Source organism: Eschrichtius robustus, chromosome 3, assembly GCF_028021215.1.
Source record: "Eschrichtius robustus isolate mEscRob2 chromosome 3, mEscRob2.pri, whole genome shotgun sequence".
Lineage (NCBI taxonomy): Eukaryota > Metazoa > Chordata > Mammalia > Artiodactyla > Eschrichtiidae > Eschrichtius > Eschrichtius robustus.
In genome coordinates this window covers 118,256,960-118,278,901 of record NC_090826.1, presented here as the reverse complement: position 1 = coordinate 118,278,901, position 21,942 = coordinate 118,256,960, and the positions used below count along the sequence as shown (strand labels likewise).

Genomic DNA, 21,942 nt, shown 5'->3' with positions numbered 1-21,942 from the left:
CAACTGTGTTCTAAAGGAATAATACGTACAATTTCACAACAGCTGGGTGAAGATCTGGTAATACGTGGAGTTATGGCCTGTTTGTGAGGTGACAATGTACGGGCTCTAGAATCAGGCAGGACAGTGTTCTTAATTCCAACTCTCCCCACCACCCCCCTTCCCCGACTTAATAGCTATGGACCTTGAGTAATCGTTTAATGTCTTTTAACCTCCAGATCCTCACCTTCAAAAGAGATAATACACTGTGATGTTGCTGTGATGATTACATTGTATAATCAAGTACCTGGTACATAGTTGACAATCAATTAATAATAATTAGTGATAGCTAATATTTGTTGCTCATATACTATATGCCTAACATTCTTCTTCACTCCTCTCATATTTAGTTAATTGTACCCTTATAACAATTCTGAGGTACTATTTCATCATCATCCCCATTATATAGAAGGGAAAACTGAAGCTCAGAGAATTTAACTTGCAGAGTAGATAACGTAACAGCACTGAAAACCTAAGCCTTCTGGTTCCAATATAGCCATTTTGCTACACAATTGCCATTGTCATCATCATCATCATCCTAGGGCTCATCAGCAGAAAGCAGATGGGGCCATGCTATTTCTCTCACATAGATAAGATAATAATAACTTTAATTACACCACTAGACTTACCCTCTTAGTCTAACATATTCCCCAGAGTCCAAGACTTGGGGTCTGCTCTCTAATGAACAATGAATAAGGTCACATTATTAGAGGCAGATAATTAGCATATAAACTCTTTGGCAGTGTGTTAGGACACACAGACTGACAAACTAAACTGGGCTCCTAATACAGAATTTTTATTTTAGGGTCTTGCTAGGGCTTAAGTTTCTCTTCATTCTCTGCTTTTCCAGCTCCACCTCCCTCCCTCTTTTAACACAGTGTCACAATTCTCTCCTGTCTGACCTCATTTCAATACTGTCTCAATGTGCCTGCCTCAAACTCTTCCTCTTATCTTGTTTTCCCTTATAGAAATCATGCACACAGCCTCATGAATTTTCTTCCCATCCCTCCTTCAGCACCCACCCCAACATTTTCTGCTTCTGATAGCCCTGCCCCTTCATCTACTTAATTGGATAGAATGAAAACTAAGAAGAAACTTTAAAAGTTTATTTAGCTCTCTTATTTCACATAACAAAATCCATACATGCAAGTAACAAAATACATTAAATGTAGATAAAAGCAGTGATAAAGTGCCACACAAATGTTCATAATGATTACTTCTGCTTGTTTGAAGTAGGAGAAGATTTTTTAAAAGTCAACTGGCAAATACCTCAGTTATAAAACATACGGACCAAAAAAACTCCCTGTTTGGGGGCAAGATTCTCCTCCACTCCCACCCCTCAAGATAGGCAGGATCATAGTAGACAGTCTAGAAAGTCCACAAGCCCAGCCCTTCCAGTCACAGCTGCCTTGCCAGGAGGGGCCATTTAATCGACTTCCTCAATGACAGGGCCAGTACTGGGGGCTCCCTGTCGGGCTTGAGCTCCACAACTGCTACCGCCAGGGACACCAGGCCCCCCGTAGCGCCTGGAGAAGATGGGGCGACAGACATGCTCCAGCTCCCTCTTCTGATGCTCAGATTCCTCTTTCTCTGCCAACTGGCTGTGCTCCAGCCAAGCAAGGACTTCCTGACACTTGTCTTGTACTTTGCGCCTGTCCTCTTCAGGAATCTTGTCTCTAAGTCTCTCCTCTTGCAAAGAGCTCTTCACATGGAAGACACAGGCCTCCAGAGAGTTTTTGGCAGCCACCCTGTCCCTCTGGGCCTCATCCTCATCCTGAACATCCTTGTCCTGTTCAGCCTCGCACACCGTCTTCTCCACTTCCTCCTTGCTCAGCTGGCCCTTGTCATCGGTGATGGTGATCTTGTTAGCGTTGCCTGTGCTCCTGTCAGTGGCTGTCACACTCAGGATGCCACCGGCATCCATGTCAAAAGTTACCTCGATCTGGGGGACTCCACGTGGGGCAGGAGGGATGCCACTGAGCTCAAAGCATCCCAGCCGGTTTTTGTCCCTAGTCATGGGCCTCTCACCCTCATACACCTGGATCAGGACCCCAGGCTGGTTGTCTGAATAGGTAGTGAAAGTCTGGGTCCGCTTGGTCGGGATGGTGGCATTCCTCTGGATCAGCGTAGTCATCACCCCACCAGCTGTCTCCAGCCCCAGGGACAGGGGAGCCACATCCAGCAGCAGGAGATCCTGCACCTTCTCACACTTGTCCCCCATCAACACTGCTGCCTGCACAGCAACCCCATAAGCCACAGCCTCATCCGGGTTGATGCTCTTGTTCAGCTCCCTGCCATTGAAGAGGTCCTGCAGGAATTTTTGTACCTTGGGGATGCGGGTAGAGGCACCCACTAGGACAATGTCATGGATCTGGGCCTTGTCCAGCTTGGCACCCCTTAGGGCCTTCTCCACCGGCTCCAGGGTGCTGCAGAAGAGGTCCGAGCACAGTTCTTCAAAGCGGGCTCGAGTGATGGAAGTGTAGAAGTCTACGCCCTCAAACAGGGAATCGATCTCCAGAGCGGCCTGGGTGCTGGAGGACAGGGTGCGCTTGGAGCGCTCATAGGCTGTGCAGAGCCTGCGCAGGGCCCGCTTGTTCCTGCTCAAGTCCTTCCAGTGCTTCCGCCGGAACTCCTCCACGAAGTGGTTCGCCAGCCGGTTGTCGAAGTCCTCTCCACCCAGATGAGTGTCTCCAGCCGTGGCCTTCACCTCAAAGACACCGGCGTCGATAGTGAGGGCCGACAAGTGGAAGGTGCCCCCACCCAAGTCGAAAATGAGCGTGTTGCGCTCTCCGGCGCCCCGCCGGTCCAGGCCATAGGCCATGGCAGCCGCCGTGGGCTCGTTGATGATCCTCAGCATGTTGAGCCCCGCGATGGCACCCGCGTCCTTGGTGGCCTGACGCTGGGAGTCGTTGAAGTAGGCGGGCACCGTGATTACAGCGTGCCTCAGGGGCTGGCCCAGGTACGCCTCCGCTGTCTCCATCTTGCTCAGCACCATGGACGAGATCTCCTCTGGGTGTAGAACGCCTTGTCTTCCCCGCGGTAGGACACGCGCACCTTGGGCTTGCCGCCCTCGCTCACCACCTGGAAGGGCCAGTGCTTCATGTCCGACTGCGCAGTGGGGTCTGCGAACTTGCGCCCGATCAGTCACTTGGCGTGGAACATGGTGTTGTGTGGGTTCAGATCCGCCTGGTTCTTGGCCGCATCGCCCACCCGACGCTCGGTGTCGGTGAAGGCCATGTAGCTGGGGCTGGTGCGGTTGCCCTGGTCGTTGGCGAGGATCTCCACCCGGCCTTGCTGGAACATGCCCACGCATGAGTATGTGGTGCCCAGGTCGATGCCTATGGCCACTTCCCTTGCAGCGGACATGGCTGTGGCTTCTCGCGCTTCTGGGGACAAGTGTGAGACCGATTCAAATGCAGGAGTCTGCGGAACTTCGAGCGGCTCAGCCGTGGAGGTGCGCTCAGCGGTGCGACTCTCCTGCCTGCCCAGCTCGGATCTGCTCGGCTCCGCTTCCACGAGCTTTTTATCCAGTTGCAGGAGACCCGCCGTCCCCCCCGCCCCCGCCGACGCCAACCTTCCAGCGCTTTCGCGGCGAGCCCAGAGCCGCCCGGCCCCGCGCTCAGGCTGACTCAGCCCAGGAGGCGCCGGGCTGACTACGGGGGAAGGGCCGTGCAAGGAGGGGCGGCCCCAGCTGCGTCTGACTCAGAGCTGCAGAGAAAGTTCCAGCTTCTCCCGGCTTGTTCTAAGGGCGAGCGGTTGGGGCAGAATTCAGGTAAAGCAAAAACTTCTCAAGAAAACAGTTTTTCCTCTGGGTGGTTGAAGAGGGCTGTTCAGAGTCCAGCGGCTCGAGAAAAGCCGAAAGCATGTCACCATGCGAATAGAGCCATGGCCTCGAGGCAGGGGTTTAAATAGTAGGTTTTTTTCTTAAGTCTTAATTATTATGTTGTTGTTGTTGTTGTTGTTTTGAAACCTAAAGGCAGTGTTTTCGAAATTGTGGCTAAGAGGGGTGGCCCGATTTTTGTTCTGGAATGAAACTAGGGCCAGAGATGCCTTTAAGAGATGGCGCTCTAGAATTCGTTAACGGTACGGGCATTGGCGGCTCAGTGGTAGAATTCTCGCCTGCCACGCGGGAGGCTCGGGTTCGATTCCCGGCCAATGCACTGTGCTATTTTCTTCCAGGCTATTCTAATTTAAAAAAATTCTTATTGGAGTACAGTTGATTTAAAATGTTATATTAGTTTCCGCTGTACAGCAAAGTGAATCACTTATACATATATCCAGTCTTTTTTAAGATTCTTTTCCCATATAGGTCACTTACAGAGTACTGAGAAGAGTTACCTAGGTCCTTATTAGTTATCTATTTTACATATAGTAGTGTGTATATGTTAAGACTTTTTCTATTCTAGGATTTGTGACACTGAAATAAACAAAACCAGTTAGTTGAAGGCTGGGTTCGTTTGGTTTTTCCTCCTTTACCAAGTCGCATTCCTGGGAGGAGCCGGAACCTGGTGTTGTGGCTTGGGGACCCAGGCATGACTTCTCCACCCAGCCCTGGAGAGAACACAGCACAGGAGGAAGGAGCATGTGGCTGGATGAACTGTGGTGAAAATGTCCCTCCTGTGGTTGAACCTCTTCCCTGGGCCAGTGTCTCCAAGGAACATCGTCCCAAGGGGCCGGTTGAAAAGGCACAGGGTGTGTTTTTCTCTGAGGCCTGGATGGGTTCCCAGCCGGAGCCCAGGACACAGGTGGGGAGTAAATTCCTGGAGGCTGCAGTCCATCCTATGCCTGAAGGCCAGGGGAGGAGATGAGTTCACTGGTCAGTAAAGCCACATTTGTTCCCCTCAGTGCTATGGCCTTGCAAAGTGAGTCTTTGCCATGTCTCACTTTCCTTAATCCAGAATATCCCATTTGAATTTTTTGGTGTTTCTATTTGGCGTGGACTCCCAAAAAGCCAACAGAAGGAGACTTTTTGGAGACGTGAGGATGGAAATGGAGGAAAGAGAAGCAAATGTTCTCTATAATCTCCCCATGGGGGAAGGAACTCTGATTTCCTGCATGACAGACAGGGATAGTCACCGCTATACTAAGAGCACAGTACCCAGGGGAACATGATACATTCTAATGTTAAACTCTAGTAGCTTCAACTATTACATAATATATTATTATTCACCCGATTCAAAGGCAACTCCTAATTTTTAAAAAGAGGAATGAAAAACCTTCGCTCTGTAAGTGGGTCTTTTCTCCTCAGATGGCTCAGAACCCTTTGGAATGCTTCAGGGCCTTTGAAGAGGGAGGAGGGAGTCAGGATGCAGCTGTCAGTCCCACTTCTGCACTGGAAAAAAGGGAATGTTTGAAGACGTATGCAATGGGTGACTTCCATGGTGGAAAATCAAATCATCCTCAAAAGGAAGGAACCTGTTTTATAACCCAGGAGGGAGAGAAGCTGTCAGCTTTACATTCATTCACTTTCAGTATTTAGGCTGCCCAGGCCTGTGTGTAAAAGTTAGGACATTTTAGTCAAGGGCCTGCAAGAAAAGGGTGCTCACTTCAGAAAGGAAAAGGTGGCCTGGCCTGGGGTCTGTGCCCTGGACTGTTCAGGGACTGCTTTGTCCAAGCTACTCTGACCTTCTCTCCCAGCGCTCAGCAGCCTCAAAACCCCACCTGCACATCTACCCCCAAGAGTTCCAGGTATAGCCCTAAAGCAATCACCTCTGTACCTAGACACAGCATCACACAGGCATGCTTCCAATGTCATTCACTTTATTTTTTAATTCATAATAGAGAAGCTTATTATGCAATGCAAATTTTATACATACACTTAAACATATCCACTTATGTTTAGTAACTTAGATTGAGTGTCTTTAAAAGTAGAATAGGGACTTCCTTGGTGGCGCAGTGGTTGAGAATCTGCCTGTAAATGCAAGGGACACGGGTTTGATCCTAAGCCTGTGTGCCATAATTACTGAAGCCTATGCGCCTACAGCCTGATCTCTGCAACAAGAGAAGCCACTGCAGTAAGAAACCCACACACCACAACGAAGACCCAATGCGGACAAAAATAAATAAATAAATGAATTTATTTTTAAAAAAAAGTAGAAGAGACATTCAAGTGATGACTTAAAAGGTCATTGTGGAGGGATGCTCTTGACCCAAAACTGAGCACAAAAAGCAAGCTGTAGAACAAAATGTATAGTATGATCCAAAACTATATATAAAGACCTGTGATACCAACTATCTGTACATCCTTGAACAAGTCATTTCAACCATCTGGGCTATACCTTTCTCGATTTTAAGATGACAAGATTGAATTTCATCATTTCTGACACTTTCTAGCTTTAAAAATCTCTGATTTCATCCAGGAGCAAAAGAGGATTCCTGTTTCCCCTAAACTATGTACCTGCTCTATACCCAAATAAATCCTGCTTCCGTTAATAAGAAAAAGAGGAGTGATCTGCTATGTCTATCAGACAGTGCCATATATACTTTATTCATTTTTACCCCTCAGAGTGGTACAGTAAGGAATGTTAGTGTGATAGACATGGATGATGCTCACCAATGTGTATGATTCTCCTCCTTCTAGCCTCAGAAAGGGATTGCAATTCCATGCCTCTTGAGATCAGGCCATATGACTTGTTTTGACCAATGAAATTTAAGTATGTGTGATATGTTACTTCCAGGCAGAGGGCATTTAATTACCATCCTAATTGCCACTGTTCTCTTTGGCTTCCTTGGCAATGTGTGGTAGCTGGTGTTGAAATGGAAGTATAAACCTGAGCCATCCCATGAAAGACAGCTTCCTGAGGAGTCTTCCAGGAAGACTGGAAGCAGAAAATGAATGAGAAATAAACCTTTGATGTTTTATGCCACTGAGATTGTATTTTTACAGCATCTGAGCTTAATATACTGGCTACAGCTGGTCAAATGGGATTATCCCCATTTTTTTTTTTTCTGATGTGACTAGCCACAAAAATGTAACTCACTCAGTTCTACCTTCTAGGCCACCCCTACTCCAACTTAGACCTTCTTACCTTTTTTTTCAGTTACTATAGTAACAGCAATCTTATCTATTTAAGGAGAAAGTGCCAGCCAAATAGTGTGCTCCAAAGACATCAGATTCCATGAGCATTTATTAAACGCCGATTATGTTCCAAAGACATTATGCTTCCATATATGCTGTTACACTTTAACCTCACATGATATCCCTGGGGAGGGAGATACAGATATTACCATTTTACAGAAGAAGAATCTAATTCATAAAGTAGTTAAATGAATTCTTCAAGACAAACCAGCTAGCAAATGTAGAAATGAAACACAAATCCAGGTTGTTTGGCTCTCTTTTCAGTATGCTTTTCACAATGCTACGCTGCAGGCTTAGGAAGTCAATTCAATTAAAGGGAAGTAGGTCCAACTGATATACTACTTTAAAAGATGTGATGGGTGAAAGTAAATAATACTGAGTTTAGGCAAATATATTCAAAGCTGAAATGCATGTACTAGTGGTATATATTGGGTAGTATCTAATAGGGTGTTCAGTAGTATTGAATTGGACCTCTGCTTCTGGGAAGATGGAGTAGATGTACCTAAAAAAAGTCTCTAATTTCCAATGCTAAAGAATTTACTCATTCCACAAATAGGTATTGAGTGCTTTATCAAGTGCCAGACATTGACCTTGACTCTATGTATATGGTAGTGAACAAAACAGACAAAGGCCCTGCTCTCCTGGAGCATATTCTAATGGGACAGGGGGTAGTCAGTTGGTGATACACACAATAGGGAAAAAATACAGCAGTAAACAGTTAAACAAGTGAACATATGGTACTCCAGTTGGTGATGAGTACAATGGGGAAAATAAAGCAGGAGAGCGGGATTAGGAGATGGTGGAGGAGTGGGGTTATACCGAATGATCAAGGAGACCTCACTGATAAGGTGGTATTTGAGTAAAGACCATGATGAAGCATGATGTAGATATCTGTAAGAATGAACATTTCAGAAACAGTAAATAACATATAAACCTGTAGCAGAAGTATAACTGAAGAGTTCAAGGAAGCAAAGGAGAGCAGTAGATGAGGTTAGAGAGGCACTGAGGAGCAAGATCATGTAGTGCCTTGTAGAACATTACAAAGGCTTTAGCTATTACTTTAAATGCAAGAGGGAAGCGATTGCATGGCTCCAAGAAAAGAAGTGACAGATACAACACACATTGGCTGTTATGGTGAGAATGGACTGTCGGGTGTCATGGGTGGGTGCAGGGAGAGCAGTCAGGAGGCTGCTGCAGTAATTCAAGTGAGAGGATGGTGGCATGGACCAAGATGCTAGTAGTAGAGTACTGAGAAGTGTTCAGATTGTTGGATTTATTTTGAAAGTAGAAGCAGGATTTCCTGAGGTTTCATATATTTGAGGAACCTCTGTCAAGGATCTGTGAAAACACATTTGCTCTGAGTCCTTGTAGAGCTGGGTGGGCTGTGACTGTGCCTTGGTCTTAGGGAAATCAGTGAAGGTAGGGCCTATTAGGATTTTAGCTCTGGAGATCACAGGCCTTTTCTTTCCCTGGAAGCTCCTGAGCCCACGCTGCTGTCAAGGTGGCGCCAGGGGAAGAGGAAAGTTATGGCCTGAAGAGAGTCTCCTGCCACTGCTGTTACACCGTGGGATGAGGGGTCATTTATCCTGAGGGCCTTGGCTCCATCTGACTTTGCAGTTCTTCCAGTCTCCCACTGAGCTTTGAAGGTCTCTCTGCACAGAAAAATACAGCTCTGTATCCACTGCAAAAAGGAACCCCATCACCAGGCAGAAAGTGATTTGATACCAAGGTGGAATGATGAATAGAATTGCCGGACCTAATAGGAGAGGCAGAGGGATGGGAAAAATGACAGCTGTTAAGACAGAAATTTGGAATAAACGTTCAGGTCCCCAGTGAGGAGCCTTTGTGAAGTCACCGAAGCCAAAGGCTTAGGCGAAGGCCCAGAGCAGACAGCTAGCCCCGGAAGGCTTCAGAGGATCTATCCTTCATCTCTCTGCCTTTCCAAAGAAAGCACTGGATCAGCATTTCCCAAAGGATGACCTCAGGCACATCTGTTCTGCAGGACATTAATAGAAGTTGTAAAGGAAAAATGTTTTGTGGTTACTTGGGTTTAGCAAATGCCTTATGAAACTTAGTTTAAAAGTTCCATTTAAGACAGGACTTCTTGAAGCCTTTAATATGAATTATGAATATAAAAGGAGAGGAACAGAGTATGTAGTGTGTTCTGCATTAATTTGATCACAGAACCCTTCATTCTGAAAGGCCTCTCAAGGAGTTATGTGATTGGGGAACAGCCTTTGGGAAACATTGAACTAGGGAATCCACAGACCACATCAACAGATCTTCACTCACCACCTCCTCTGAGCCCGGGACTGGGTATTCACTAACCAACATTAGTCTGGCATAAATAGCTTGTGATGCTCTCTGAAAGGGTATGATACGGATTCCACAATGTACAATTTCTCAAGAACAGGCAGAAGCCTCTTTCTTTGTACGTAGAGAGAGATTCTCGTGCCAACGTGGCCGCTTTGAGCTAAGATTTGATCCTAGGCTGAGAGGTTCAGTAGGGAGACACAAGCAAGCATTAGACACCTAGAGGGACATATGATAAAGTGCTTTGAATAAGGTGGAAAAGAGGGAGAGCGGCAATGTCTGGTGGATGGATATGGAGGATGAAAAGGTGGCTTCTGTCCCCTAAGAGTTAAAACTCCAAATGAATGACACCCATTTCTATAATCCCTGAGAAATGGGCTGGAACAGAGCTGCAAATTCACACAGCAATTAGGTCAAGCTAGAACTTTCCCGTTGATGTCAAACAGGCATACTCATGAGAACAAAGGTTCTGAAGTACAAAAAAAGATCACGAATCCTCTCACTACCTATCTTTCCAAGGTATAAAGCTCCTTGAACAGCATTGGTTCCCACCTTGGACAGTGATGGTCACAGGCTGTGATGAGTGCAGTGCCCGCCCGATAAATCCCGTGCAGTGGTACTCGCCACTGTGACTGAGGTTGGCTTGTGGGATAGAGAAGTTGGAACGCAGATAGGAAAACGTCTTGGATTTTCCATTCTGGAAGAATACGATCTTATTCAGAGGGCTGTTTTTCCAGCTGTGGCACCTCAGCACGATGGGCTCCCCCTCCTGGAACACGAGGCTAGGGGTCTGGAGCAGCAGCCAGTCTGAAAGACACAAAGGGACCACAGGACTCAGGCGGTCTTGACTCAAATCCGAGACCCAGACCATCCTTACTGGTGGGCCGCTGTGTGCGGAGGGAAGAGCTTAAGTTTGGAATCAGGCACCCCTGGTCTCTAATTCTGGCTCCATCACGTATGAGCTCTGTGATCTTGGGCGAATAATTTAAGTCTTCTGGGCCTCCGTTTCCTCGCATGTGAAAATAGCCACGATAATCCCATTAGCTATCTACGGTAGTTCCTGGCACATAGGAGGTGCTCAGGATATGCTTGTCTTCCCTTTCCTGTCCTGCCCAACAGGCCCCTGCAGGAAGGATACAGGAGACCCAATAGTACAGTCCCTTCCCTGAGGGAGGGAGGGAGGGAAGGATCCAGTCTGACATAGGAGACAACATGTGAGGGGGACACAACAGAGTCAAGTGTCTTTGGGGAAAGTCACGGACGTCTAACAAATATTAGCTTATTTGGTGCATGTTAGTAAAAGTGGAATTTCACTTCAGCGGGGACTTTGTCTAAAGGCAGCAGTGACATGGGTGGGCCATTAGCCTGCTGTGTACTCTTTTCCTCCGATTTTCATCCTTTTACTGAGGAAAGAGATATTTAATTTCTTTGTCGTATAGGGAATAGAGGCTAAGGTGGGTACTTATAATCTGACCTCAGCCCACGCACTCCTTTTTCCTAAAGCTATAAAACAGAGTAGAGTTGGAATTGGAAAGAACGGGTAGAAAACAATAGATACGTTGGAAGGGAGCCGGGACATGAGAAAGAAATGACAACAGCCACACGTGTGCTAGTCAACCACGCTTAGCCCCTTCAGCAGATCGGAATGATGCCAAAAAAGTCTCTACACTGGCTGCTGAGCCTGCCACAAATGCAGGTGAAAATGTTCAATACTGAGGGAGGGAGTGACAATGAAGAGAAAACTCTGGGCCACGGCTACAGTGGGACAATCCAGAGGGAAGGTGGGGAGCACCAGATCTTGCGACTTGGGTCACACAAGCTAGAAAACCCCACCTCTCCCACTGGGGAGGCACCCTCTGCGTTCCACCCATTTCCTCCCATACCATCCTGTGTATTCCTCCTCTTGAGGAACTCAGGCCCTGGCTAGACATTCCACTCCAGGATTAGGTGAGCAGTCCTGGTTCCCTAGACTGCCTCTTTTATAACGGTTGGATTGGGGTAGGTGGGAATGCTGAGAATTGTGAAGATTTTTTTAAATGAAGTAGAACCCAGAGAAAATGTCAACGCTGCTTCCATGTAGCACCAGCAACCAATTCTTGCACTTCTCCTCCCTGTCTGGGTAATCCCCTCTACTGAAGGTGCACATCATATGAACAGCACTTTCTTCTCGGCAAAGTCTCTACTGGTACCAGGTTGTAACCTGGACAGTGGAAGTGCCAGCCTTAGGCTGCTTTGTGCAAGAGGGCCACCTTAGGTCTCCTCGAGGACAATTTCTTGGTGCCGATCTTGAGGGCAGGGCCCAGCTTCATGTTCACGGCACTCACGAGGTGTTCTTTAAGTCAAAAAAGGGCCCTTCCATCCATCTCCTGGGAACAAAACTCCTCTGCAATCTCCTGGAAGCCTAGTAGAGAAGCAATAAACTCATATACCTCCTCTGCACTCCAGTGGCTAAGATTACTGGACAGCAACACAGGGTTGATGCCATGAATCCTGGTGTAGGCACAGCTGTATGGAGGTTCCCTGGGTCACATTCCCCATGTCCAGCTCTCACCGATAAAGGCCCAGGGACATTGGAGAGAGTCCTTTACCATGACTGGAATTCTCTGAACCCCAGCTAGAGTCCTCTTGACCCCTGTGGCACTTGCCCTGGATCTTAGCATGGGTGATGACAGAGGAGCTGCAGCTGGGTCCGCACTGGTGAACACAAGCATAGTGGGCTTCCTGAAACTCTTTCATGTTTCTCCTCTTCAACCAGAACTGGCAGCTACAGTTCACACTCTACCTTTTGGTACAAGTCATGGAGCAGAAACTCGTGGAGTCACAGAACTGTTCTCCAGGACTGTACTTCCCACAGTGCTGGAACTTCAGGAGATTTGTCTTCTTGACTACTCAGGAGATGGGCTGTCCCCTCCCCAGGGGCCGCCTGACTGATTCTCATTCAGCCCTGTCGGGAGGCCAGTCTGTAGTGGCTTTTCAGTAATGGAGAACACCACACTGGGACAGGTTCTGCTCCGTCCTGGATACCAAAGCCCTCAATCACGTGGGTGAGCACCTGGGGCTTCACAATGGCTTGTGGAGGTTTGTTTGAGTCACCATTTATCTGGACCCCATGGCTAGTGTAGGAGGAGGTGCTGATGGGCAGGGGCCACGGCTGCTAATTCACTGCTTGGTGAATTAGCATTCCCACTGGTCACTAGTTCAGCTTCTTCTCCAAGCCTGCTCTCCTCCTCCATGGCCTTGGGGCTCTCTGCTACTGGAGAAGCCCTGGCAGGAGCACGGAACCCAATGTGGACCCATCATCGCCCTCCTCTTTGCATTTGGCAGCCAACGTCTGGGTTTGCCCGGCAGGTGCACGGACTGCATGCAGAAGACAACAGGGACCTGGACTGTGGTGGCTCAGGGGCAGTGAGACTTTTGGCTGCTGCTGGACCAGCTGGAGAGGTGTAGCTGTGGGGAGGGGTACCGGGGCTGACGGTGCTGGAGCTGTTGCCAGTGGTAGATAACAATCTGCTGCCTCATCACCACCTGTTTCTCCAAGAGCTGGATCTGTTGCTGTTGCTAAATCAGTGAATGGGGCTGGATCTGTGTGTGGTGACTGAGCTAATGAGGGTCTGGCTGGGAGCAGGTGCAGCTGTCCCGTCTTGCTGACCACTCCCACCTGCTCCTGTCTTCTTGGCCACTGCACTAGCTGCCCTGGAGCAGTCACTGTTTGGGATGCAGGCAAGGGCTCCACCACTGCTGTGCCTTTCCTGGGATAGCTCCAAGCACCACCTATTCCTGAGGAGGGCCACTGACCCAAAGGCCAAAGTGGGTGGCCACTTCCGCCTGGACCCATGTACCTTAGAATGCTATTCCCACTGCCCCCACCAGCTGCACTAAGGCTAAAGAACTGGCCTGAGGCCCTAGAGGGAGCCTGAGCCACAGCTAGGGCCTGGCTAGAGGCCTAGGGGAGGCTAGAGAAACAGGGGAATAGCGTTCTGGGTGGAGCTTCGGGCTGAGCCTGTTGTCCCTCAGTGCCAAGTTCTTTACCTGAACTGCATCTACCTGGACTCCAGCAGCCTGAGCAGACAGCCCCTCCTGCTGGACGACTGCCACTGTCCTAATAGGCATCAGGACGCGTTGAGAAGCTAGAGGCACATTCTGGGCCAAGGTCTGGTTTACCTGGAATAGGTTTCCCAGCTGTGGTCTTAGATGCATCTGGGCCCGGGACAGGTTGAGGGGGAGGAGGTGGCGTTCCCCAGTAGCACAGATTGGGTCACAGTGGTAACACTGGGAGAGCTCACTCGGGATTGGCTGGTGAGCTGGGAGGCTGATGCAGTGGCCAGATTGACTGAGGCCGGGGTGGCGCTCAGCTGCTGCGTTGTGCTGGTGTCTGGGGGAGCTGGCCTGCTGACTAGCAGCAGTTGTGGCCACTAGATGGCAGCCAGGCTGTGCAGCTGGGCCTGCTGAGCTGCTGCTGGACACGAACTGGTGGAGATACTGAGGCCCACGGAGCTGCCCCTGCAGTGCCTGCTCTGCCTGCTGTTCAGACCGTGGCCCTGAGCTGTCTGGGAACGAGCGCCACCACCTGAGTACGGACTCCCATCGGTGCAGTCGGCGTTCTGTTGACTCTAGTCTCCATGACAGTGGCTCAGGGTCCCCATGGCTGGTGCTCTGGCTCCAGGCCTTCACATCTAGCTCTTCACCTAGGTCCTTCAGGGCGGTGTCCACCTCATGGGCCAGGGCTCCTTGTCAACGCACCTGCTCAGTCTCGGGGGAAGGATCCCTCACCTCCACCCCTTCCTAGAGAGGCAGGAGCACTGAGGTTGAGGCCCTGCCAGGCCTCTGGGGCTTCCCTCCAGGACTGTCTTTTCCTGCTGAGCACAGAGGGTAGAGATTGCAGGCCTGGAGCTGCAGGCCCACCGGGCCTAGATACCTTTGAGGAGAATTTGAGAATTGGGTGAGGGAAGGGGACTAAGTGAAGAACAGCAATGACAATATTCATCATAATCACACTGCAGCTTTTCTCTATGGAGAACGTATTTCTTGCCAGGAGCTTTGGAGGATCATTGATCGGTTCAGCAAACATTTATTAAGCCCTGTCCTGTGCCTGGGGCTGGATATAAAAGGTGGTTAAGACACAACTTTCACCTCAAGTTGCACAGAGGGCAGGGGGCCAGGGAAATGCTGATTCTCACCGGAACCTGATGGGGGAGGCAGTAGTATCTCCACTGAGCAGATGAGGAAACTGAAGCTCAAAGGTAAATGAAATCATCATGTTTACATGGCTAGCAATTTCCAGGGCTAGGATTCAGTTGTGGTCTGTCTGTGCCTTCGACTCTGCCATAAAAATGGAAGGATTTCTGTGAATTAGGGATTTCCTTCTGCTTCTCTCATACCCAGCTGCCTGTCAGTGGCCTTGTCACCTTCTTGCTCAATCAGCACCGAGACAAAAGAGCCCAACATATTCTGAGAAATCTCTTAGGAACTTCCACCTCACCACACATACTAAGCAATGGGGTGCGTGAAAAGGGAAATGAGTGGACAAAAGCCCCTTCAAACAACTCACAGCCATGCTTCCCAGTAAGCAGGCAATTCCCCTTTCCGAAAAACCTCTCCCATATAAGCAGATTCCTTCTATCCTTGATCTCCCAGACTCTCCCAGGCCTTCCTCCACTGACCGGAAATCACATCCAGATGCACAGGGTCGCTGAGGCTGGTCTGCTCTCTCTGACACCTGTAGTCTCCGCTGTCATTGCTGCTGGCCTTAAAGCTATAGCTGGGCTGGTTCTGGCTCTGGATGGAGCTCCCATTATGGAACCACAGGGTGAGGTTGCCTTCATACAAGTTGGTCCCCTGACACATCAGCGTCACGTCATCCTCCTTGAGCACATTGATCCACGCAGGCTGAATGTTCACCACAGCCTTCGGGAGACCTGCTGAGGGGCAGAGAGAGAAGGCAGCATGAGGAAAGGGACCCCAAGGGCCTAAGCAGACCCCAAATCGCAGATGATGGAAAACTGTGGCCATGCTGGAGACATCAAGAGAGGAACCCAACGCAGAACTGTTCTGCAACTAAAGGCAATTCCTGCAACTCATGCAGCCCACACAGGGGCCCCCAGGAACCCAGGTTCTCTCAGGGAGCTTGGCTCCTACTCAGGGGAGAGGACAAGAGGTAGGGGAATGGGAGAGGGGGCAAGCAAACACATACACACACACACACACACGCACACACATACTACACATACATCGTTTGGGGAATCACTTTCCTCCCCTGTAAGCTGAGGCATTTGGACACTAGTGGATAAACTCTCTCCACAGCTGGAAGAAGAGAAATGGGGACATCTGATGGAAGTGCCAGGCTGAGAGTCAGACATCACGTTTCTGTTCTAACTTCTTCCATTCTTTTTTTTTTTTAAGATGTATTTATTTCTAAATAAAAAGAAATAAATACATTTTAAAAAAAAAGGAATGGAAGAAGTCAGAACAACAAAAAAGTTGTATTTATTTATTTATTTTTTGGTTGTGTCGGGTCTTAGTTGCGGCATGAGGGATCTTCATTGCGGTGCAGGATCTTTCCTTGTGGTGCACGGGCTTCTTTCTAGTTTTGGCGTGTGGGTCTTCTTTTCTCTAGTTGCGACGCGCAGGCTCCAGGGCACGTGGGCTCTGTAGTTTGTGGCCCGTGGGCTCTAGTTGAGGCACGGGCTTAGTTCCCTGACCAGGGATCGAACCTGAGTCCCCTGCATTGTAAGGCAGATTCTTTACCACTGGACCACCAGGGAAGTCCCCATTCTTTATCCTTTAGAATAGACCTGTCCTGACACCCAAGCACAGAGGAGTCTCTGTGGCCTCAGAAGAAAAAGAAAGAGGAGAAAGGCTGGCAGGCCAGTCTAGGGAGCCCTGCGTTCAGTGGCCCAGGTAGAGTCCCACCCCACTACCAGTCCTGGGAGGTGGAGAGGTTAGTGGTGCAGAGAAAGCAGTGCCCAGCAGTGTTCATCCCACCAAGCTGCAACCGGTGGTATCTCCTATTTGTGTCCAGGGAACAGGCCCTGAAGCCTTCAGATACATGAAAAGTAAAAGATTTATCAATGCAGACATAAAGTGAGGAAAATACAACAGCAGCAGAGCAAATTAACTAACGTGTCAGATATGTTATGGAGATAACATAAGCAGATCATGTGATTTTGTATGCAACTGAAACTAAAATGGCCTGGGCTTGTGATTTAGTTTGGAAAGAGGAAGGCGACTGAGACAGAGGACAGTTATATTCTGTGACAGAATCTGTGAGGCCTCGGCCTCACCATAACAGAAGCATAAGGGCTGAGGCACCTGTGCCCCATGGCTGTCCATCCCTGGCTTCCCTGGGAGGAAGGAAAGGGGAGGACACAGCAGGGGGTGGGGCAGGGTATCTTGTGGGAACAATTACTCTTTCCTGGCTCTACCTCGGTCCTGGGTTGCTGGTGCACCCAGAGCACCTCCAGACAGGGTGCAGGGAGCAGAGACAGAGGGTAGCTGGGGGAGGGAGAGAATGTGGTGAGCAGTTACCAGGTTTCCCAACAACAGGAGCTGTAAAAGAGAAAGCAAAGATCAGCCTGGTGTTTAGATATGATGATTCATCGTTATAAATAATCACCTCCTTGCAAATCCCCTTAACTCTCTTGACCGTCTCTGTCTGCATTATGTTCACCTGGGTTTCCATGTCTTTACTTGTTCAGCTGTGTGTTAACGAAATTACCACACAGGGGCCAGATCGGTATCTCTATAAATTTACTGTCTCCATATTCAGAAAGACTAAATTGCCATTCTGACACTTTAGTAAATTTGCTCTGCTGCGCTTGGTCTTTTCTTCACTTCTGTCTGCAGTGCAAGGAGGCATGCATGATTCCTCTGGTCCCACAACTGATTCTAGAATTGCCTGGCTTATGTATTCTCTGATCCCCTTTCCCTGGATAACCCAGACCCTCCTGTGCTTTTTCCCAGGGGAATCTCCTTTCACATAAAGAGAATACGCTTCTGCTGCCTGAAGTGGTGTCAGGGGCACAGAGAACAGCCACTGCCCCCAACCATGTGTTTTATTGCTTCCCCCCACCTCCTATTGGCCTAAGACAGCATTAGCCCTCCCGCCTAAGAATATGGTCCCAGTGAAACACAAATTTCTAAGGAAGGTAAACACCTTGGCCACTCATTAGTCCTTCAAGTCTAGGTCACTAGACTTTTTTCACAGCTGGCTCTGCTCTGGGGGGTGGCAGAGCACCAGGGACCTCGGTGCCCAGTGAAATTGGGCAAAAGACTTTAAAAAAATGAATTCTTCTGGGCTTCCCTGGTGGCGTAGTGGATAAGGATCCACCTGCCAATGCAGGGGACACGATTTCGAGCCCTGATCCGGGAAGATCCCACATGCCGCGGAACAACTAAGCCCGTGCGCCACAACTACTGAGCCCGCGCGCCTAGAGCCCATGCTCTGCAACAAGAGAAGCCACCGCAATGAGAAGCCTATGTACCACAACGAAGAGTAGCCCCCACTCTCCACAACTAGAGAAAGCCCGCGTGCAGCAAGAAAGATCCAACTCAGCCAAAAATTAAAAAAAAACACAAAAAAAACCTCTGCCAATTTCATAATTTGCCAAGGCCAGCAAGGTTGTCAGAATCTGATTTTCATCAGCCTGCCTTCACCCTCCTGACTTTCCTGACGTGCTTCCCGCACCAGCCCTCATTCTTGCCCAAAGCTCAGCCCCAACCGAGGTGACAGCAGCTGAGTTAGAAAAGCATGCCTGCCTCTGTCCCTGCTCCACTGCCCTTCCTGGGGACCCTGTCTCACCCAGGAATAGCAGAGCCGTCCACAGTAGCATGTGGCCCAAAGGATGGCAGGATGTGCAGTCAGCTCGGTCACTCCTGGCAGCAGGGAGGGCTAAGAATGAGGGGATCCCCATCACCTCCTGGAGAGAGCAGGTTGGCTCTGACAGCCCAGCACGGCAGACACAGACTTCCCTCGAGGCTTGACAGATTCCACCCCCAGAGAACAGACAAATTCTGGAGTCCAAAAGAGGAAGTGAAAAGAAGTGTTGTTTTTGTCATTGGCCCCTTTGCTGGGGCCTCTCTCCCAAAAGCTCTCTCAGGAAGCAAGCTGTAATATTCAAGGAAATGACATTGTGAAACCTGTTCTTACACTTTGTGGTCTTCAGAAACCTCAATAGCCCCACTCCTTTGGCCAAGGCTTTTCTACTGGCCCCGTTCTACCCCACCTCCCACCCCCAATCTACCTCCAGCCCTTATCTGATTTTTAGGTGAAAAAATTTCTTTAACCACTGAAAAGACTTCAGTGAGCTGACATCAACACTTTAAAGGTTAATTTATATAATGGGACCCACACATTGGAGCCACCCCAGTGGACCAGACCACATCACAAATCTAAACCTAAGTCAGCCTGCACTTAACAGGAAAAACCTGTCCAGGGATGTAACATACACCAATCACAATCCTCCAACTCAGCTTTACTTAGCTTACTTTACTCTAGAAATCAGGACCTGTTAGTCATATAAGGAAATTCCCAACCTCCTAGCCAGTCATGCCCTGTCTCCACATTGCCTCTTCTAAAGCTCTATAAAACTTGGTCTTGCCCAAATCCCTTGGGAAGTGTTCTCCACTGCTTATGAGGAACTGTACTACCTCAATCCATGGCTTGTTTTCCCTTGAATAAAGGATATCAATCTTGTAACTAAATTGTTTTAGTTTTGTCATTGGACAGGTCAGGCATATCTTATTTTATTGTGCTAACTGCGCTTTGCAGATACTGCATTTTTTACAAATTGAAGGTTTGTGTCAACCCTTGTTGAATAAGGCTATTGGTACCATTTTTCCCAACTGCTTTTGGCTCACTGTGTCTCTGTGTCACAAAGTGACACATTGGTAATTCTCATAATATTTTGAACTTTTTCATAATTATTATATCTGTTATAGTGATCTGTGATCAGTGATCTTTGACGTTACTATTTAAATTGTTTTGGTATTTTCAGCAATAAGATCATCGTAAATTAAGGTGTGTATATTGTTTTATAGACGTGGTGCTGTTGCACCCTTCATAGACTGTGTTATAGTGTAAACATAGCTTTTCATATGTGCTGGGAAACCAAAAAATTTGTGTGACTCGTTTTATTGCAATATTGGCTTTATTGCAGTGGTCTGGAAGCGAACCTGCAATCTCTCCAAGGTGTAGCCTGTATTGTCAATGAGGTGTGATGTGAAAACAGCCACTGAAGATTCCCGGGTTGGCTCCTAGATGAAGGTAAAGGTTCCTACAGAGCCACTTTAGTTTGCTACCTCTCCAGCTGCTCTCCAGTATCTCTGGTAATTTCTCTTAGATCGAGCTCCACCTAGTTCCCATTTGGAGTTCAAGTTTGTTTGTTCTAATCCTTTTAGGTGGAAATTTGGGGTGTGAGAGACTTCAGATATTTCCTGGTGAGATCTAGTAGGCCACAACATTTGAGTTTATGCCCAATCTCAGCTACAGTGTAAACACCATCAGGAGGTACTGACAGATCTCAGGAACAGTGCTCAAGCTGTCAGAAACAGTAAGTCTGGTTGAACTAGGGAGAATTATTTAAACGAGGGAAAATAATAGGTGCCCCTGAAGCAAAAGAAAGCATGATGGCAGGCATTAGGAAACTCACAAAGCTTGAGCTAAATCCACAGCATGCACTGCTGGGGGACTTGGGAAATTGAATTAAGACAATAAATTTGGACTATTTTGACCAAAAGCACATCAAAATCTATGTAGGCACGTCAAACTATTGAAAGACATTACAGCATCTGCCACTATAAAGAGATATTCTCGTTAAAGGAATAAAGATCTACTACTATGGGAATCTTGAAAACCAAAGCAGCAAAATTGGTGGCCACAGATCAAACACTTAAATGCTGTCAGAGAGCTCACCACCTCACTCTCTCAGACTCCTGGGGTAGGATAAGTTGGTCAAGGAATGGTTTAGATCAACAGTAGGTCACATGCCAACCTCATGAAAATTTCCATGTAACAAGGTACACTTTTTGTTTTTAATTAATTAATTAATTTGTTGGCTGCGTCGTGTCTTAGTTGTGGCACACAGGATCTTTCGTTGCAGTGACCAGGCTCTTCATTGCGGCACGCAGACTTCTTTGTAGCTGTGGTGAGGGGGCTCCAGAGTGCACGGGCTCAGTAGCTGGAGTATGTGGGCTTAGTTGCCCCATGGCACGTGGGCTCTTAGTTCCCCGACCAGGGATCGAACCCAAGTCCCCTGCATTGGAAGGCAGATTCTTAATCACCGGACCAACAGGGAAGTCCCCAAGGTACACTCTTAAACACCACATTCCCCGGGACTCCCCTGGTGGTGCAGTGGTTAAGAATCTGCCTGCCAATGCAGGGGACACGGGTTCGAGCCCTGGTCGGAAAGATCCCACATGCTGTGGAGCAACTAAGCCCTCAAGCCACAACTACTGAAGCCCATGCGCCTAGAGCCTGTGCTCCGCAACAAGAGAAGCCACCACAATGAGAAGCCCATGCACCACAACGAAGAGGAGCCCCCGCTCTCTGCAACTAGAGAAAGCCCGCACGCTGCAACGAAGACCCAACACAGCCAAAAAAAATAAACAAAAAAACAAACAAAAGATAACACCACATAATCCCCAACCTGGTGGCACATCCCTATTAAACATTAATTTGGCTCTAAGAGATCCAAGGCTTAGCTACAGAAGTGGGACCCTCAAATATCAAAGAATTAAGCTTGCCACCTTCTGGCACACCTGCTTATTTTATGTCTGATAAATGCGTTCCAAGAAGCTATAGATATCTACAAAAATGGCAACATCTTACTAAGACAACCTAGAATGACAACGGCCATTATAGGGAATCTTCCAGTTAGACAAGATGGCTCATTTAAGAGTGCACTTGAAAGTAAGAGTCCTCAAATCAGACAAACAGAATGGGATACCTATTTTAATTGGTATGCCTCCAAAAGGCTTCAAGAGTCCCAGAGAGCTTCATTGAAAGATTCATTGCGAAAGGGGAATGAAAAAGTAAAGACACAAGAGGTACCTAAAACAAAAGACTACAAGCCTGATGTGACTCCTACTACTCCCCTCTGTCCTCCTTTACCTGAGTACCCACACTCTGCTAATCCTCTATCTGAATTGCCTTTCCACTCTGAAGAGACTATAGATCTGTAAACAAAAGTCTGCCAAGTTAGTGGCCTTACAGATACCCCGTATCTACCCTCAAAGGAAGGTCACCAAATGGCCCCTCTCGGGGTTGGTGAGACTCTGAGGGCGTCTCTGGTAAACTGCTACCAATTATTCCCTTAAACAGCCAAGGGGACACTAAAACTAAGATTAATGGAAACCCTTGTTAAATTCTGAGAGATACCAGAGCTACACTCTAAATACCTCATGCTCCAGAGCCTCCAGAAGGGATCCTGGAAAAACTGGCAGAAGCTGGTGAAGGATGAGAATTCTTACCACAGTCAGGTCTCCCAGATCTCTGTAGTGCCTGGTCAAGAGAGGAAAAT

At 48.2% G+C, this 21,942-nt stretch overlaps 2 protein-coding genes, 1 non-coding gene and 1 pseudogene across 3 annotated transcripts; 1 reads left to right on the top strand and 3 right to left on the bottom strand.

Annotated features, from left to right (window-relative positions):
• Positions 1–1,221: 1,221 nt before the first annotated feature.
• On the bottom strand, positions 1,222–3,554 carry HSPA6 (heat shock protein family A (Hsp70) member 6). Its single transcript, XM_068538334.1, is given in 2 exon segments — positions 1,222–3,049; positions 3,052–3,554. Coding segments are annotated over 2 exon segments (1,938 nt in total). The 5' UTR covers positions 3,403–3,554; the 3' UTR covers positions 1,222–1,462.
• Positions 3,555–4,125: 571 nt separating this feature from the next.
• On the top strand, positions 4,126–4,196 carry TRNAG-GCC (transfer RNA glycine (anticodon GCC)). Its single transcript has one exon. It is a non-coding gene; the product is annotated as a tRNA-Gly (tRNA).
• Positions 4,197–8,691: 4,495 nt separating this feature from the next.
• On the bottom strand, positions 8,692–18,409 carry FCGR2A (Fc gamma receptor IIa). The gene is made up of 5 exons (XM_068538333.1): positions 18,225–18,409; positions 16,952–16,972; positions 15,088–15,345; positions 9,968–10,234; positions 8,692–8,870 (listed from the first exon to the last, which is right to left on the bottom strand). Exons 1-5 carry the CDS (start codon positions 18,334–18,336, stop codon positions 8,692–8,694), a joined length of 837 nt encoding a protein of 278 aa, XP_068394434.1. The 5' UTR covers positions 18,337–18,409.
• LOC137761724 (polyhomeotic-like protein 1 pseudogene) lies at positions 11,650–13,537 on the bottom strand (annotated as a pseudogene).
• Positions 18,410–21,942: the final 3,533 nt, after the last annotated feature.